Source organism: Lichenostomus cassidix, chromosome 5 (assembly GCF_008360975.1).
Source record: "Lichenostomus cassidix isolate B80296 chromosome 5, HeHo_3.0, whole genome shotgun sequence".
NCBI classification, from domain to species: Eukaryota; Metazoa; Chordata; class Aves; order Passeriformes; family Meliphagidae; genus Lichenostomus; species Lichenostomus cassidix.
In genome coordinates, this window is record NC_139486.1 from 40,488,804 (window position 1) to 40,505,952 (window position 17,149).

The following is a 17,149-nucleotide window of genomic DNA, read 5'->3' on the forward strand; positions in this document are numbered from 1 at the left end:
TCTGGCAATCCCAGAAGCTTTGTCCAATTCTGTGTGCTTGATGACCCTGTTAAAATCCGTTTCTGCTGCCCTCCCGTTTGGATCCAGTAATTTTACACCTGGAGAGAGCACATTTTTAGAGGTAAATAAATAATTACCATCATAAACGTGCGGCGAGACCGGACGGAGAGCTCGCCTGGCTCTGTGCGGGGCGACCGCGACACCGCCGTGCCTTGGTGGGGAAACGATCACGGCAGCGCTGGGAGAGTTGTCGGCCCTGAAGGGGTTAACGGGAGGGGGGAGGCTTAAAGGCAGATAGCTGCGGGAAAAATCCGTATTGCCTTTAATAGCGAGGAGGGGGTCTCAGAGGCGAGGGTCCCCACAGCTGGGGCAGTGAGCAGCGGAGAGAGCAGAGTGAACAGAGCATGTCACGACCATTAAATCGCCCCCGGTGCTTCTGCCGGCGTGGGTCCCGCACTCATCCCTTCGTGGGGTTAATGTCATCTGCTTGATTTTCTGGGTTTTAATCATAAAAAAATCTCTGGGCTGGTTTGGTTTTTTGGTTTGGATTTTTGGCGCTTTTTTTGTTTTTTTTTAACGCAAAAGATATGACCTCCATCCTCCCTCTGCTTCCACACACCCCCATACACACACACACTCACACACACCCCTTCCTGGGCCCCCTCCCCTCCACTGTCATCATCTACATATTAATTGGGGGAGAGGTCTCCCTCTCTCTCTTTTTTTTTTTTTTTCCCTATGTGGTGGGGGGGAAAGCTCAGAGAAGAGCCTCTTTAGAGTGTAGTTTGGAGTGATACACGGAGGGCAAGCGTATGTGAGAAAGGGAGGGAGGGAGGGAAAGAAAAAGACCCCTTTTACTGTGCGAGAACTTAAGGGGGTTTGGAGATCTGGTCAGCTTTCACGAACATCTGAATCCTCTTAGAGCTCCCCGGCCCAGCTGTGAGTGTGTGTCTATGCGAGAGGGAGAGAGAAAGAGTGGTTCCTGGTGCCCCTCCAAGCGCATTAAGGACACTCGGGCCTTTTAATTTTAGGAATGAATGCTGATACTTGTGTTTCTTATTGTGATCCGGCTGCCATGGATTCCTACTACAACGCAGCCTCCCAGGACACAGAAGGCTCCTCGCCTTTTAGGGCATTTCAAGCAAGTGACAAGTTCAGCCCTACTTTCCTGGCCAGCAAAGGACAAGGCTTTGGTGACAGCAGCACTAAGTGCCGGAGCCGCTACAGCCAGCAGGAATGTCAGTCCCTGGATGGCAGCGTGCAGGCTCCCGGCTCTGCCGGGGCTCCGGCCTCCTTTAACAAATACCCTCCGCAGCAGCAGCCGCCGCACCTCTACATGCAGCGAGGCCCCTGCAAAACCCCCCCGGACAGCAACATCAAGCTGCAAGAGAGTAGCGGCCACAACGGAGCCCTGCAGGTCTCCTGTTACGGTGAGTCCCTGGCGTGCGGCGGGGTAGCAGTGGAGGCGAAACCGGAGAGAGACTCCCGGGCCTGGAAAGGGCCTCCAGGGAAGGCGGGGGGTGGCTGCCTGGCAGGACAAACCCTACCGGGGTCAAGGAGACCTTGCCCGGCTCCGGCGCGCAGCCCCCTCTCGCCGCAGCGGGGGCCGCCGTGCCCCACGAATATCTCCATTCGCAGCCGGGTCTGGAGCCCGCGATGCCCGCAGGAAGCAGCCCTTCCCCGGGTCGCGCTCTGCTGCGATCTTAATCGTAATTTCGGAATGCAGGTGATGCGCTCCAGCAAAGCGCTAGCTCTTGAGGAGTGAGGGGAACTCCGCGGGAAAAGGCACGGAAACAGCGGAGCGCCAGGCTGTGCAATGTACTCCGCGGGTACCATTTTCCGCAGAAAGAATTTCTGGAAAATTTCACCGAAATAATCACTTTTCTCGGTAACGGCCTCTCCTGTCTCTCACTTTCTCCCCTAATTGCCACTCCCCTAATTGATTTCTGCCCAGCTGCAGATAACCCCCTCGCATCCCCTCCGCTGGTCATTAGCGGCAATTAAGACACTCCCTCGCGCTGGCGCTCGATAGTACAGCCGGGAACGGGGGCGCTTCTCATGTCGTTTCCGAGCGTGGCTTTAAAAGGCTTCTTCGGGAGGTTTCCGCTGTATCGGGGCCGTTAGGGAAAAGCAAAACAAACAAACAAACAACCCCCCATAAAAACAAACAGAAAAATTAAACAACGAAACAAATAAATCTGTTTTCCCAAGAAGAGAAAGTGGAAACGTAAGCTCTTCCTTTCCTTCCCGGTGATCTCTGTGTGGGCAGAGGGGCTGCCCCGGCCTAGATTCAGCGCGTCGCCGCTGACGGGGTCCTATCCTCCGTCAGTCCCAAAGGCAGGCATAGCTAATAGGACCGTGTCTCCAAGGAGACCCTAAGACGAGCAGTGAGTATCGAATGGGGGCACAGGGAAGGTGGAAGAGGTCCTGGTCAGGCCAGCAATCCCAGTTCCAGGCTCTCGCCGTCATTTCAGCACCCTTTGCCCTCTTTACTCACCCTTTCCCCCCATCCCTAGACTTAAAAGGGGGTAGAAGCCCCTTCTCTCTGCCCATCTCCCAAACCCCGGCGTGCCAGGTCGCCTCGCACCCTGCTTGCAGCTGAGGTGTCGCCGTATCCCGGTCCACAGCCCCAGTTCCCCTACACACAGGTGACTCCCCGTCATGGGGAAAGGACATTAAGTCCTCTCCATCCAGACGTTCCCGGGCACCGCAGGCATAGCCCCGCTACACCGAGTCTGGACGGACTCCTGCCCCGACCCGCACGGGTCCTTCCCGCACCCGGTGGTACAACCATCCTCCCGCGGTATCTCCTCACCGGGCCGCGGAGTGGCATGAGGGCTGTCTTGGAGAGCTGCTTTCGCGCTATTTCTGGCCAGAACTGGGGCTTTGAACCTCTCTTATGCTTCTTCCTACTTCCCCTGCCCTTTCCCCGTGGGCGGACAACCCCCACTAGCTTCAGGCCCTCTCCGCATCCGCGGAGGCCTTCTGGAGCTAGCCCGGGCTCTAGGGGAAAGGACGCGGTGGGACCGGGGAGCCCGCGGGGTTGCGGCCAGCGCTGGAGGTAATCGGTCCCCGCTTCCTCCGGGAATGGGATCGCAGGGGAGCCCCCCGTGCCTTCCCGGCCACCCTGACATCCTCTCTCCGTTAACCGGCTCTCTTGTTTTTGTAGGTTGCAAAGCCCAGGGCGCCGGCATAGCCTGTGATGACACATTTCAAACCCCCCGGTAGAATCACATTCGTTTATTGCCCTCCTAACACCGCCGGGGTTCCCCTGATTTATTTTCAAGCGGGGCTCCGGGCCCTCCTTCAGCGGGAGCCCCACGGCGGCGGCGGCCGGGCCCATCCCGCGCTCCTTGTGAGCCCCTTGTGATGTGGCTGGGGACGGTGGGCTGTAATGAGAGACACATGGTTCGGCAAGGATAATTAATAGCAATAGTGATAATAATAGTGCTTAATGGTTGAAGAGAGAGAGTCGCTAATAACAGACAGATCGGGGTTTCACGGAGCGATTGCAACATCCGTAGGCGCCTCTCCGCCTTTTCCCAAACGGCGAGACCACCGCGCCGGGCGCAGGAGTTGTGCCCCGGGAACTCCCGACGGGCTAAAGGATGGGGAAACCCCCGAGTCAGGGTAAATGCCTTCGGCGTGGGTGAGCGTGGGAGAAGAGAAAGCCCTCCTCGTTCTCTGCAGCGGGCACAGGCGCGGACAGCCAGCGCGCACACGGGGCTCAAGGCGGCTCAGGAGAGCTACCGGAGGGGTTTGCTCGGGAAGCAGGGGACAGGCGCTGTCCCACTGCTTCCCGCAGAGACCCCTCCGCAGCTTCGGTGCTGGCACCGCCGTGCGCCCTGTGCAGAGGTGAAGGAGCGCGGCAGGGGCTCCCCGCATCTCCTGTTGTCCGGGCCTGAGCAGGATGCTGGCGTGGTGGGATGCCGTGACTGTAAAATCCTCAATTTAAAAAACAACAAAACCCCAAAAGAGAACGAAAAAAAAGCTCAACCCAGCAAAACACAAACCGAGGCCAACCAGCAGGCAGGCTCCCCTTCCAGGCGATACTCAGGCGGCCGGCTTCCCCCGCGCCCGTCCCTGCGGCAGGCCCATCGCCCGGCCCGGTACCCCGCCGGGGGTGCTGCTCCCGCACAGCAGCCGGTAGCCCTCGCCTCCGCCTTTCCCCTGGTCGCTGGTGGAGGCCCCGGGCGAGGCCGGAGCGGAGCTGCCGAACTCTGAAGCGGGGTCCGGGCCGGCGGGGCACGGCGGGCATGGCACACACTCTGCGTGCCTGAGGGATAGGGTGTCCCCTCCTTTTTTAGCTGTTTAATTTTATTTTATGTCTTTAATAAACAAGTCTTTTTTAGTTATAAAAAGCCCGAGCCTGCCATCTATTGCGCTCGGCTTCTATTTCTAGATCTAAGACCTTCCACTGCATTGTAAGGATAAATATAGGCCAGGGAGAGCTGCGGCCGTAAATACACGGAGGACACGGACGGCAATCGTCGGAGCGCTTCCAGCCCTGCTTCTGGCAGGGACATTGGCACCGGGCGGCCCTGGCTCTCGGCCGGGCTGCCCGCGGTCCCTTCGCAGCAGGGGCTGCCGGCCTGGCCCTATGGGGTTCCCGGCAGTGCTCCTCCTGCCCGGAGCCCCCTGCCCGTGCTTGAGGCGGGCCGGCAGCCTTTCACTGCTCCCCCGTGCTCCCTGCCACGAATAGGGGTTTGGGTTATTTCACAACCTGGCACGGGCAGTTAAAGCCGGATTCTTAAATAAAAGTCATGAAATCGTAGAATCGTCAAGGTTAGAAGAGACCTTGAAGATCATCTAGTCCTCAGAACAGGTTATATATATTGGCTTAGGAGAGGAAAAAGCTTTCGCATGATTTATGTGCTGTAGTAACCTAACTTGCTATTTCTACTGCGTGGAGCTGAAGTAAGTTGTATTTCTTGAAACATATATATTCACATACACACAGAAATGTATACGTATATTGCTGTCTAGAAATACCAGCTGGAATAAACTCCTTTGGGGAGTGAAGGCGAATGTGATGGGGATACTTGCTCTAAGGAAACAGGAGAAAGGAAACGGCTGTCTCTAACAGAGGAAATTCTTTAAGTACCGCGTTATGCAAATAACGACCATTTCTTTTATTTAGCGAGCAAATGAAAAGTGCAGCCGTAAGTGCATTATTATTAAAGTACAGAAAGCCACTGCTGTGGGAATCGGAGGCTCGCTGCGTGCTTTTTAAATTGACGCTTTTAATGGACTTCTCCTCCTCCTCCTTCCCTGATGTAATGCAAGCTGCAGGCACGGCAGGAACGAGCTCGCTGGCGGTCCCTCTCCGCCTCCCGCGAGAGACCGCTCGCTGCCAGGCGCTCGGGGCTCCCCGCGGCGCCGCGCAGAGCCCCCGCCGACGTTCAAGGGCTCTGCGGAGCCCGCCGTGCGCCTGGGAGGGCCGGCGGCGTCTGCCCCTTTTCCCCGGCTTCCGCCGCAGCCCCGCGCCGGGAGCGGAACGGGGTAACGGGGGCCGTGCGCTCCCCTTGGCAGTCCTGAGGGGCTCCCCCACCTCGGGCGATGCCGTGTCCCCGCACCGGGGTCCGGGCCGCCCCGCTAAGGATCTCCGTAGGAACAGCTCTGTCAGGCGGGGCATGGCGGTGCCTGTCCGAGCCCGGGGTGCGGAGGACTTTGGGAGAGGTGTCCCGAGGTGCGGCGGCCATTCGGTCCTGCCTCCCCTTCCCTCTCCCCGCGGCTTTGATCTCGGGTCCCGGCTCCTGCCTGCGCTCCTTCGCCGGGCTAAGAGCGCAGGCGGGATGAGCGGGCGCTCCCCGCAGCTCTCTCCGCCGGCGTGGGGAGATGCTGTGCCCTGATCCCCGCGGGGGGCAACCAAGGAGTGTAAAGGGGAGAAGTGTGCGGGAGGCAGGCGCGAGTGGGGAAGCGGGGGAAAGGGACAAGGGGGGACATGATCCAAATTGGCATCAGGGAGCAGGAGCCGGCAAGCGGAGCCAGGAGGGCGGGGAGGCGAGGCGAGTTTCGGGGAGCGGGGCGGCAGAGCCGGCCCTTCCCTCCCGGTGATGTGGGACCGGCTGCCCGGCGAGGCTCGGCCGCCGGCTCCCGGCGTGCTGCTGACGCCGCCCTGGCAATAGCCCTCTCTTTTCCACAATAGGGCCACCAGATCTGCCATTCAAGGGTTCCGGCACCCTCCCAGGGAGGGGAGGGAGCTCTCGCCAGGAGTTTGGCTAAGCCTCTGTTTGAACAGACACTCGGAGGTGCGGGATCTCCTCCGCGGAAACCTGCGGGATTTCCTCAGAGAGCCAGACGCGAAGGTAGGGCTCACGTTGCTTACCCCTAGGGCCGCGCAGGAAGGTATATTCGCTGCTCTTTCCTAAAGGTTGTTTTGCACTTCTTTTGAACTGGACGGTAGATCTGTCTGGAGGCTTTTATAGGATTCCTGATCCGAGCTGTTTATAACATTCGTGTGTCAAAGGACCGGGAGACTCCCTCCCCCTGTATCCCTGCCGCTCCCTCCTTGCAGGAAGATTTCTTTTCTCACTAGAGCTGTTTATTTTCGACTTGTCCGCTGCTGATTGGAATTAACTCCGCTTTAGCCCTACACTTCAGCAGCGCACGCCTGTAAACCCAGCGGGACGTTACCAGCAACAAGAAGGTGCAGAAAGAGTGAAAGAGTCTTAAAACTTTTACTAGTCTTAATTGTTTTGAAAGCAACACAGAGCGAAGCAGACGAGAAAAATACTGATGGAGAGAGAGATTTGGAGATGCTTATTTGAGAGCGTTTTTTTCCTAAGGGTTTGGTGTAGGAGTCCTATTAACAATATATGCTGATGCCAGATAGCGCAAATGAGCTGTGTGTGTGTTATCTGGAGCTGCAGGCTGTTTATTTTGTGCAGCCTTTTGAGTGTACATTCAGTGTGGTTGCATGACTAACTGGCTGGAGTGATTCACTGGCTGCTTTATGGGTGACTGCTCAAAACAAGTTGTGAATCAAAAGAGATTTCTTTGGCTGTGGTTTCTAACCTCCCAAGTTAAATGCAACCACGGTTTAAGGGGAGCTAATGTGCAGACTTCAATCCCTCAGATCTTGAAGATTTATTCAATTTTCCAAGCCCTGCGTTCAAAGCAGTGATGAGCTTCCCTTGTGAGAGGGAGGTGGTGTCTGAGAGGTTCAGAGCCAAGGTCTTCTTCTAAAGGACATCTCCAGACCTGTCCATTCGGTCACTCTAGTTCCCGGCCCTTTAGCCAGTTTTGCTCCCTGTAGTCCTTAAGATGCTTTGTTATTTGTTCAGGGCATTTTTGTAGCTGTAGCAATTCTCAGGTAAAAAGTGTGATGTGTCTCAGGGCAGCAAGAGGCTTTTCTTCTCATTTTACCATTGGAAAAACTGAACCACTCGGAACATCCGAGTGGCTTGTGCAAGGTGAAGCTGTGGCCACTCAGTGGCATCAGTGTGACCCTCGCAGGGCGGTGGCTCCGGCAGAAGGAGGCACTCAGCTGGCTAGAGAAGGAGCCCGTGCCGGAGTCAGAAACACAGAGCAGAGGTCCCGTCTGTGATATTGTAGGGTCTTTAACTTAGGTTTCTTGACAGTCATGTCCTTATTCTGTGCAAGAAGCTGTAAGCAATCAGTGTGTTCTCATATGATCAGGGCTCTCAGTATGTAAAATAGGCTCAACCTGCCACATTAATGGCCTAATCTTTAAAAAGCTACTCATCAGCTTAAGCAACTTAAAGTAGCCAACACAAGATACAAGTTGTGCTTTTCAGAAAATGCTGAGCAATCCCTATCCCAGAAGTCATATGTGTCTGAAGTATTCCTCCTACACATCTGAATTAAACAACCTCCCATCTCAATTGTTAATCGGGTTGGAAAGCACAGGTCTAATGTCTTTGTGTAGATACATTTTCAAAAGGAAAAGAGAGATAGTTCTGGATTAGGAGAAGACTGAGTGGTAATGCAGCTAATATAGGACCCCTGTGACTTGAGAAACTTTTACTAAGAGACAGCCGAGAATATTTCATATTAATAAAATGTCAGAGCAATTTATCATAATTACATGTGTCTCAGCAGCTTCAACTTGTAAAGAAAAGTTCATAAGTAAAGGAGGAAAGCTACTTAGATGTATTAAATAAATGATATGTGTTAAATAAATGACCTCCACTTTATTTTCAGTGTAAGTTCAGATAATTCAATGTTATTATACATACTGGTGAATCTTCTTGGCCACATTTTTCATTCACGCTTGCAAATCATCATCATTTTTTGACTATCACGTACGTAGACACAATGAGAAAGAGCAATGTGATCACCTACTGATACTTCTAAGGTATCAGTATTTTGGTCAAAAAGAAGGATTAGTGAGAAATAGGGGAAAAAGACGGAGAGAGGAGGGAAGAGAGATGGATGAGAAGAGGCAGGGAAAGAAGAAGAAGAGGAGATATCTTGGATGTGTAATAAGCACTTACAGGCTTGGTGCTATTATGGAAGGTGATCTGCAACTAATTTTATGAACTGTCTAAATATGAACCCACCAGCATCAAATTCTTTATACCTCCCTTGACAATAGTTGTGATTCAACATTTAGTAGTTGCTGTCTTCAGGTCCCAGCAGGATTTAGTCATGACAAACTGGTATGTCATGAGCTATGGTCTCTCATCTGCACTGATTGAAGACCATTGCATTACCCAGCTCAACATTTAATGTCTATTTAAGTCTATATGTATCTGATAATTATTTTTTTTTAATTAAAATGCCGTTTATCTTTTTACATTTAATCTGCTTACTGGAAACAGATGGTTGAATCAGTATTATTTCTAAATATATTCTTTATAAGCAAAAACTGTTTTCTGTAAGCAGTTAGTAAGCTGTAAGGCAGTGGGTAAGCTGGTGGTGGAGCCTGAAAGGTAAGCTGGTTTACTTACCAACAGACATGCTGTATGCTGAGCCTGGGTGCACACTCTGTGGGGCTTTTGAAGATAACAGCCACCTTTACTCAGTGGAAGCCTGAAAACCCTACAAAACCAAAGGGCAGGGAGTCAACAGCATCAAGGCTCATCAGAGAAGTGCTATCAATGGGGAATGAGGAAACTGAGGAAGAGAACAAATGTTTTGGGCAGACTGGTGTCTGGGAGAAATAAAATAAACTTGTAAGGTCTCAGTATAACTCCTATCTGATTGTTGTTGTTGTTCCCTATCTGGGCTCTGTGCGCAAGCACTGCTGCCTAAAATAAAGATTTCATGTCTCATGAGTTCCTCCCTGTAGTGAAAGCAGTCCCTTTGAGACTTTGGATGTTGACTGACTGCTTCACTTGGGAGCTGTAACATCGGTTTTGGGGTAGGATGCAGTTTGAAAAAAGGGAAATGGGGAACGGTATTCATTCTTTTGATGCAAGACAGATCAGATAACGAAAGTGCTTGCAGATATCTAATCTATTCAGGAGCAGTGGGAAGTGAAAGAAATTCACACCAGAATGAAATCAAAACAAACCTAAGTTGTACAGTATGCACAGGGAAAGAGAGTAATATTAAGAATTTTCCCAGAAAGGGTCAAAAACAATCAGAGAATGACTCTGTTCTGGGACAGTGCCTAAAGAGATCTGAAGGCCCATCTGCAAGACCATGACTCTGCAAGGTGTTGAAGAATGTGTGTGACAGAAATTGTTTTACAAAACAAGAGAAACAGGAAAACATTGCTCAGCCCAAAACTTAAAACAAGACCTGTGCCATAGCAAGGTTTCTGAAAGAAATACATTTAAAAAATTACATCAAAGGCTCAGTGGGCTACTAGCCTGCTGGGCATGGAGCTGGTCTCAGGCTGTTGGGTCTGGCAGGTGGGGATGGGTCACCTGTGAGACTGGCCCTTTCCAGTGTGTGCGTACAAGCTCACAGCATCAGGCTTTCCCAGCCCCAGAGATGCCACTCAAGAAATACTGCATGGGAGGCTGGTGCATGCCCATTCCCACCATGCAACTGGCTGGAAAGAGGAGCTGGGCAGAGCCTTGTCCTGCAGAGCTTGTTCCCAGAGGAGAGCCTGAGGCCAAATGGTGGGGCAGGGGTACACAGGAGAGCCTGGACCACAGTACTGGTCTCCATTTCCAGAGGCTTCTGGAGCACTGTGTGGTTCTTTTCCAGCCTTCTCTGGGATGGTGCATGCCCAAACTTCTTCCTGGAGTAGTCAGGAGCACAGCTGTGGCAAGGACCCATAGCTGAGAGCTGAGAAGCACAGCTACAGACATAACCTAGCTTATCAAGATTTGGTCTGAATCTTTGTAAGCAGATTGGAGCCAGATATCACTCTGAGCTAGACAGGACATAGCCAAATGCTAGAAGGCAAGAGGAAGAAGAACCTACCTAAGTTGGCAGAGGACTTGCAGATATTTTGTGTTCCTCACATCTCCAGTGAGGACTTCCAACATAAATAGCCGATGGACCAATTGCTAGACAGTTAGGCAGATTGTGCAGAAGGCCAAAAACACTCCATGAAGCTGTGGGATTTATGGCAGAGCTTAAATATTGCATTTCAGCTCTTGAACAGAAGCTGGAAAGCTGCTACTGGAAGAGAGGGAAGCTTGTTGCTTTATATAGGTATGAGGTCCTGTGCTGGAGAAAAGAATGTTTCCATCCAGTTCATGCCACTTCAAGCTATTAGAAAAAGGGACTTATAAAGGATAGAAAGCAATGGGGTATTGGCTACAACATCAAACACGAGTGCAGCGTCTCAGTTAACTGCAGCTCTGTTGGGGAGGGGAAGTATCCATAGAGAGGGTTGTTAGAAATATATGGCTGATCAGGACAGAGCCTCGTAAAAATCTGCTGAAAGGCCTAAACTCAGGTCAGGAAACAGTGAGACCTGTAGATGCACACGCAAAGTTGGGTGATGCTGGTTTTAAGTTAGAGTTGAAGCTATAATAAGTCTTATTTGTGCCCAGGCTTGGATATTAAGCTGATGTCCAGAGAACCTTGCTCTTCCCCTGTAGCTTTTTATTAGTTTGCTTTTGTGGCTGGTTGTCTTGGAAATCCCTTTTCCTTGGCTTTGGTGGTAAAAATTAGAGTTCTTCATTGAACAACCTGTTTTTCTCTTTTTGTCAGCAGTCCACCTCAGAGGGTGGGCAATGGGAATCGCCAAGTAGCAAGACAGGGATTTATCACCTGTGTGATTGCAGGCATCACAGGTGTTTATTCAGGTACTGCAGCTGGTCATTGAAACCAGAGAGGGAGATGATGGGACAGTCCAAAATATAGCCCTTGCCCTTGCACAGGCCTGAGGGAAAGCAGGGACTGTGGAAAATATTCTTGCTGGCAAAAATGATTGCAGGAGACCAGACTGTTGGGATCCAGGAAATTGCTCAGCACAGCCAAGGTGGGAGATGAATGAACACTGAGCATATACATCACAGTGGCTGGGACCTGGTCAGTCAGCACCAGGGCTTTCAGCCTGCAGCATTTTCCTTCAAAAACCTGGCTCATATGAAAGAAAGAAGTTTGGGCAATCTATTTGTGGCGTCTGCCTCTGTGGGCAGGCCCTGATCTGTCTCTTTGAGCTTTTAGACAGATTTTAGACCTCATCTGTTGTCCTGGGTAGAAAAGAAGGCCAGCAAGAGCTTTGCTGTGTAATACATTAACCGGAGGGTGCTTGTGTCTTACCATTACCAGATAATATCTTGGGATGTGCCTTACTAAGCTCATTTTGGTTTCCCCAGTGAATATCTGGAGGTGAAAATGGCTTTCGTGTTAGCACAGGTCCATAAAATACTGTAGTGTGGGTCTCCCATCCCCTGTGTACAGCAGCCCACCCTCAAGTGACCAAGACTGCAAATATTCCATTGGCAGCCACCCAGTCCCTGTGGTACAGCTGGGGATGTCCTGGTGTGGGGATGTCCTGGTGAGTCCTTTAACAGGAACTGATGATGTTTTAGAAACAAGCTGTCATGAGCTCCAGGCTGCCAGTCTAAATTGAGCTCAGAGCAAGGTGAACTGCCCAAGGGAGGCACAAGATACACCCTGGGCAAACTCAGCCAGGAACAAAGGGGCAGTGCTTCCCCAATGTCAGGGCAGGGAGCACAAAACTGTCAGCCTGTCTGGCCTTGCAGGGCACTGATCCTGCTCCTGGAGGCTCAGCCACAGACTTGCCAGGATTACAAAAGCTCCACATGCTTCTTGTGAGAAGAGAAAGCTACCCTGCCAGTGAAAGGAGAGCAGCCAGGCATTTTCAGGGCTGAAGCAGTTTCCATTGAACACAGCTGGGGGTGCCTGTGGGGTCGGAACAGCACTGACATAAGACCATAGTCACCAAAGACTAGTTCTGCCAGTGCCTTGTACAAAGGCCCTTTTTTTTTTTGGCAGATACCTCCCTCAGCAGGACAGCAAGAAAAAAACTGAGACTGCATCCTTTTTTACCTCCTTTCTTCCACAGTGTGCAGGAATGAAAACTCTCCTGTTTCATCCATAGATGTAAGTTTGCAAGAGCAGAGTTCATGAAACTAAGAGGGAGTGTTCCTCAAAAAGACTCCTGGTGTCAAACAAGGCATGATTGAAAAAAAGAACACCCTTATGGGGCAACTTTGTCTGCTTTTTGACTGTTTTCAGACTAGCAAGGCAAAAGCTCTCTAGTCATGGTGAGAAAGCTTGGAATTTAAAGATGAAATGTTGTATAGGAGATGGGAAAATAATAACAAGTGTGACTCCACTCATGAGACTTCATTATTGCCAAAACACTCAAAAAAGAGATTCTGATATTTCCCTATGATGTCCTGATGTTGTAAAACCTTTAGTCAAGTCATGAGAGAAACAGTTTTGAGGAAAATGCAGAGAGATGATGGAAAATTACTCCAAGGAAGTGTGATGCATTTCTTGCATGTGTTGTATTTCTAAAATGGGTCCCCAAAGATGGGGAGAAACCCAACTGAATAGTGTCTCCTGGGGACCTTACTGCAATTCATTGCTGTTGATGTTGTTGGGCCTTTGCCTGAGACAGAATCTGCCAGACAATATTTGTTGGTAGCTATGGGTTTCTTTAGAAAATGACCTGAAGTTTACCCAAAAAGGAACCAAGAGGCTGTGATAGCAACCAAGTTTCTAAGGGATGAATTTTTCACCATATTTGGGGACCAAGACACAAAGAGCATGCAACAAGGCAGAGGCTTTGATGCTGAAGTATTTCAACAGGTTTTCAGATGCTCATAAAGACAATAGGTGGTATCCAGCATCCTAAAGATGGTAGGGAGGGGAAGCTTGGCTGGTGCTGAGAGGAGGCATTGGGCCAACTGCATGCCACCTCGGCTGAGATGATTCCATTTACACTGCCTGCTCTCCCTGTGCTGCTCCTCAAGGCCTTGGTACCTGCCCCATGTCACTATCTGAGAGACCACAGTGTGTCTTGCACAGCACCAAAACCCATGAGTGGGCAACTGGGTCTCCCCACAGACACTTTACAAGAGAGTGATAAAAGGACCAGGACTGGTCCAGCCCCTTGTCTATTCTGCTGGGTTTAATGACTTTTAGTGTAAAAGAAAAGCACTGTCAGAAACCAGTTGTCCTTTTCAGACATTAGTCAGGAAACAGCAGAGTCCTTGTGAGAAATTCATAAATAGTGACTATGTAAGTCTGGCCTACCTGGACTCTTCAAAATTCAAGTACAACAGCCTAGGCTTTTCTAGAGAAAATCTGATGGGAGTGTCGCCTCAGACAATGTGAATATTCTCTGATGTAGATTTAAGTGTGGAAACCTGGCTGATTTCACATCCCACGGAGCATGGAGATATTAGGAGCCTGCAGCAGATAAATCATGGTGTGCAGCAGTGACCACGTATGTGCATTAACATGTAAGAGGCCAGTGGGTCCTGGCCAAGGAGAAGTTGGGAGGGTAACTGAGTAGGTCCCGAAAGCCAAGACTACAGCTAAGGATGTTGAGTCTGGTAGAAATTAGTTCCCCACTGGGGAAAAATAGGGAATGGCCTCATTTAGCCCACAGATTTCATTAAAACAAAAAACTTTGCTGAGAACTCCTTCTCAGGAGTTCAAAAGAAAAGGGAGCAGCAGCTGAAAGCCTGCGGTGGCATCCCAGTGGGAGCAAAGTCAATCCAAGCTCTCTGAAAATGTCCCAATAGGAAAATGCCACATGAGTATGTAAACAGCTACACTGCTTGCTCTAACAATTCCTCTCTGTATGCCTGGCATGAGGTAGGGTGTGGGATCTTCTGGAAGGAGTCTGAGCAGGGCTTGGTTTTGCAGGGATGCCTGATGGTGGTGAGCAAAGCAGTTCCCTTCTGTTCGTTCCTGTGCCAGAAGTATTAACACAGTGGTGTGAGCACTGAAGACTGCCCAAAGCACATCCCAGAGCACGCCTGGCCCAGGTGGCAGGGGAAAGCAGGAGACCTGGCAGCATGGCAGTGATAGCAGTGTAGCACCATGGTTGGGGTGACCTGCTTCTCACCCTGCTGTGTCCTGCACAAAGGGATGTGCAGCCAGACCACCCCTTTTCCAGGCAGGCAGTTCTGCTCCACAGCCTTCATCTCTCCTGACCCAGCTTTCTCCTGGGGCAAAAACCATTAAACAAAGAGATGGCACACTGGCTTCCAGACTGTCCCTGGCTGGTAATAATCTATGGAACTTCTTACTGTAGCATCCAAACATCACAGTCCATCAGCTGTCAGGACATGAAGCAACGTTTTATTTTCTGTTTATGTCAGATCCTCTTCTTGGCAAAGTTAAAAACACACATGTTATTTAGTCCACTGTGTACTACAGTTTGAAGCAAATTGGACTGTATAGCAGTTGTGCTATCCCTGTTTATAAGCTTCAGCTTCATCAGATGTAGGAGGTGTCACAGGGAAGAACAATGAGGTTTAAGCCAATTCAGGAAGCTGCATCTTTGCTTTGGAAAATGAAGGACATAAGCAGCAAATACTCAGAGGGTCCCTGATTCTCTCATTACCAGCAGGCACAGCCCAGGGTTGTGCCCCCTTCTTTGCATTGGAGAGTTTCCTCTAGCACTAAATCCTTGGCTCTAAAACCCTGGATTCTTGGAAGCTACATACTCATAACTGTGTTCACTGAAGGAGTTTTGGAATTTGGAGTCCCATTATTTACATCCGACTGTATATTTTCTCCTGAGAGCCCTATAAACAAAATTAATTGCAGAAGAAATCACACATTCCCACACAGGCATGTTTGCCTCTCACAAAGTCTGAAAAACCTTGACCTAAATGTACTGTGAGACAGTAAATCTGAGAAGGCAGTGTGTGGGAAGCCTAGTCTGAGATGAGAAGGAAGGAGAAAGCAATCCACCTCAACCCCCAGCATCTTTTCCTGCAAGCACGCTGAGCCCAGGAGCTGGAAATGCTTTGTGGAAGTGGAGGTCAGCCAGTGCCTGGTGGCCCCACTAATTCCAGGAGCCCTCCGACATTGGAAACCTAAGTGTTTATCTGTTCTTCCCAAATTTTATTCTTTCTTGACCTCCTCAGACAGGCTTATTTCTGAAGAGCACGGAAAGGCAGCTGGTGAAAAGGGGTCTTGCTTACTTTAATTAGGAAACTCTGAAACAGCACATACCTTTCTGACTGGTGCTTTCCATGCGTATTGATTATTCCAGCCCATGTTTCCTGATTGTGTGTTTTATTCTCCTCTCTAGGCCGTCCTGCTTGCAGTCACTCTTTCCACCTGCTTTTAAGACCTCCTGTTTCTTCCCACACTGCCAGAAAAGGCAGCTTTTAAGCACTGAAGCTCTGCTCATGGCACTGGTGTAATGATTTGTCTAGGCAGAGACTTTCTGAGCTGGGGTCCATGTCAGCACACAGCCACCCATGTGGAGATCAGGTACCTCCCAGAATAAGAGCTCCCCTAAGGAAGCATTCTGGGAGACAGGGAGCAGGAGGGATGAACATCCTATGTTATATTTGCAAATTGGGAGCAAGGTATGATTTTTCGAGGGACTGTCTGGGACACAAGAAAGTTGTTGGGATGATGCTTGGGAGTAATGTTTGGGCAGCAGATTGTGTGTGTGTGTCAAGTGGCGCAAGAAGTAGGCATCTGAAAGGGCATCTATGGTGGAGAGGGGAAGGTAGGTACATGGTAGACATGAATAAGAAGTCTTTTTTGCCTGATTGGATGAGCACCTCTGGCAAAAGCAGGTTTCTGGGACAAATATTCATTTTCACAAGTTCCTAAAAATGATTTCTGTAAATGTTTGCTAATGTTTACTCGACATTTGTAGTCACTCATGTCAATATGATCCCATCCTGGAATGTTAACTGGAAGCAAACACAAAAGTGGGCATGAACTCAGCTGATGGGGATAGTTTTTAATTTAGTCTGATTTTCATGGTCATTATCTTTCACATAATCATCCAGTTTGGCTGAGAACTAGTGGTGCTCCAGGAGTTCCTCTCCTTCCAAGAGTCATGATTTTTTTGTTTTCTGTTAGGAAAATGTGTTACCAGAGTCACTGTTGTTTGTGTCTACTGCCTGACACTTCATACCACAATACTGCATCCACTTTCTTCTAACTTAATCAAAACTTAACAATCTTGCCTAAAAGCTCCCACAGCAGTTGTTTGCCTCTGGCTGTTTTTATAATACTTTTTTTTAAAGTTCTTCTGAATCAATTAAGCTGTTTCCAAGAATGTAACTAAAACTAAGCACATTTTTTTTCCTTCATGTCGGGAAAAAATCTGATGATGACTTTTTCATAAGTTCTGCTGCACAGTGCTGTGGAGCAAGATCACCAGGTTTACAGTGGAGCTGGCTTTGGGAAGGAAATGTGATTTGTGCCTTTCCTCTGAAATGTTATCCAACAACTAGCCATAAGGAGTGGTGGTTTGAACTGTCAGTAGTGATACCTTTGATTTTCACACCTAAAGACACTGTAGATTTCTCATGTTCTGAGAGTGTTTCCAGCTAGGTCTGAACTTACTCGTATTGCAGTGGCCATTTACCCCAGCAGTTGGTTCAGCCTCACTTGGATCCAGGCAAAAAGGGGGAGCAAAGCCTGGGATAAGGACAAGGAATTTTGATATGGCAGAAACTTGTTCTGAAGACTGAGGAGTGTATTGGATTGAATGGGGGCTTAAAACTACTTGGCCAAGGTACATAGAGGGATCCAGTGCATGTGATTGAAAGACCCAGAAAGCAAGAAGTATTTAGGAAAAAAAAAGTAAGAG

At 49.9% G+C, this 17,149-nt stretch overlaps 1 protein-coding gene across 2 annotated transcripts in view; it reads left to right on the plus strand.

Annotated features, from left to right (window-relative positions):
• The first annotated feature begins 768 nt into the window (after positions 1 to 768).
• Positions 769 to 17,149, plus strand: part of ALX4 (ALX homeobox 4) — a 37,878-nt gene continuing 21,497 nt past the window's right edge. The window contains exons 1-2 of one of the 2 annotated variants that reach the window (XM_085062624.1): positions 1,260 to 1,430; positions 6,149 to 6,308. Coding sequence is in view for 1 of the 2 variants with exons in the window: in XM_085062623.1 (XP_084918749.1) it covers positions 1,034 to 1,430 (397 nt within the window). In the remaining variant the exon portion in view is untranslated. Of the gene's footprint in view, positions 1,431 to 6,148; positions 6,309 to 17,149 lie in introns of both variants that reach the window. The other variant, XM_085062623.1, reaches the window with a different exon arrangement.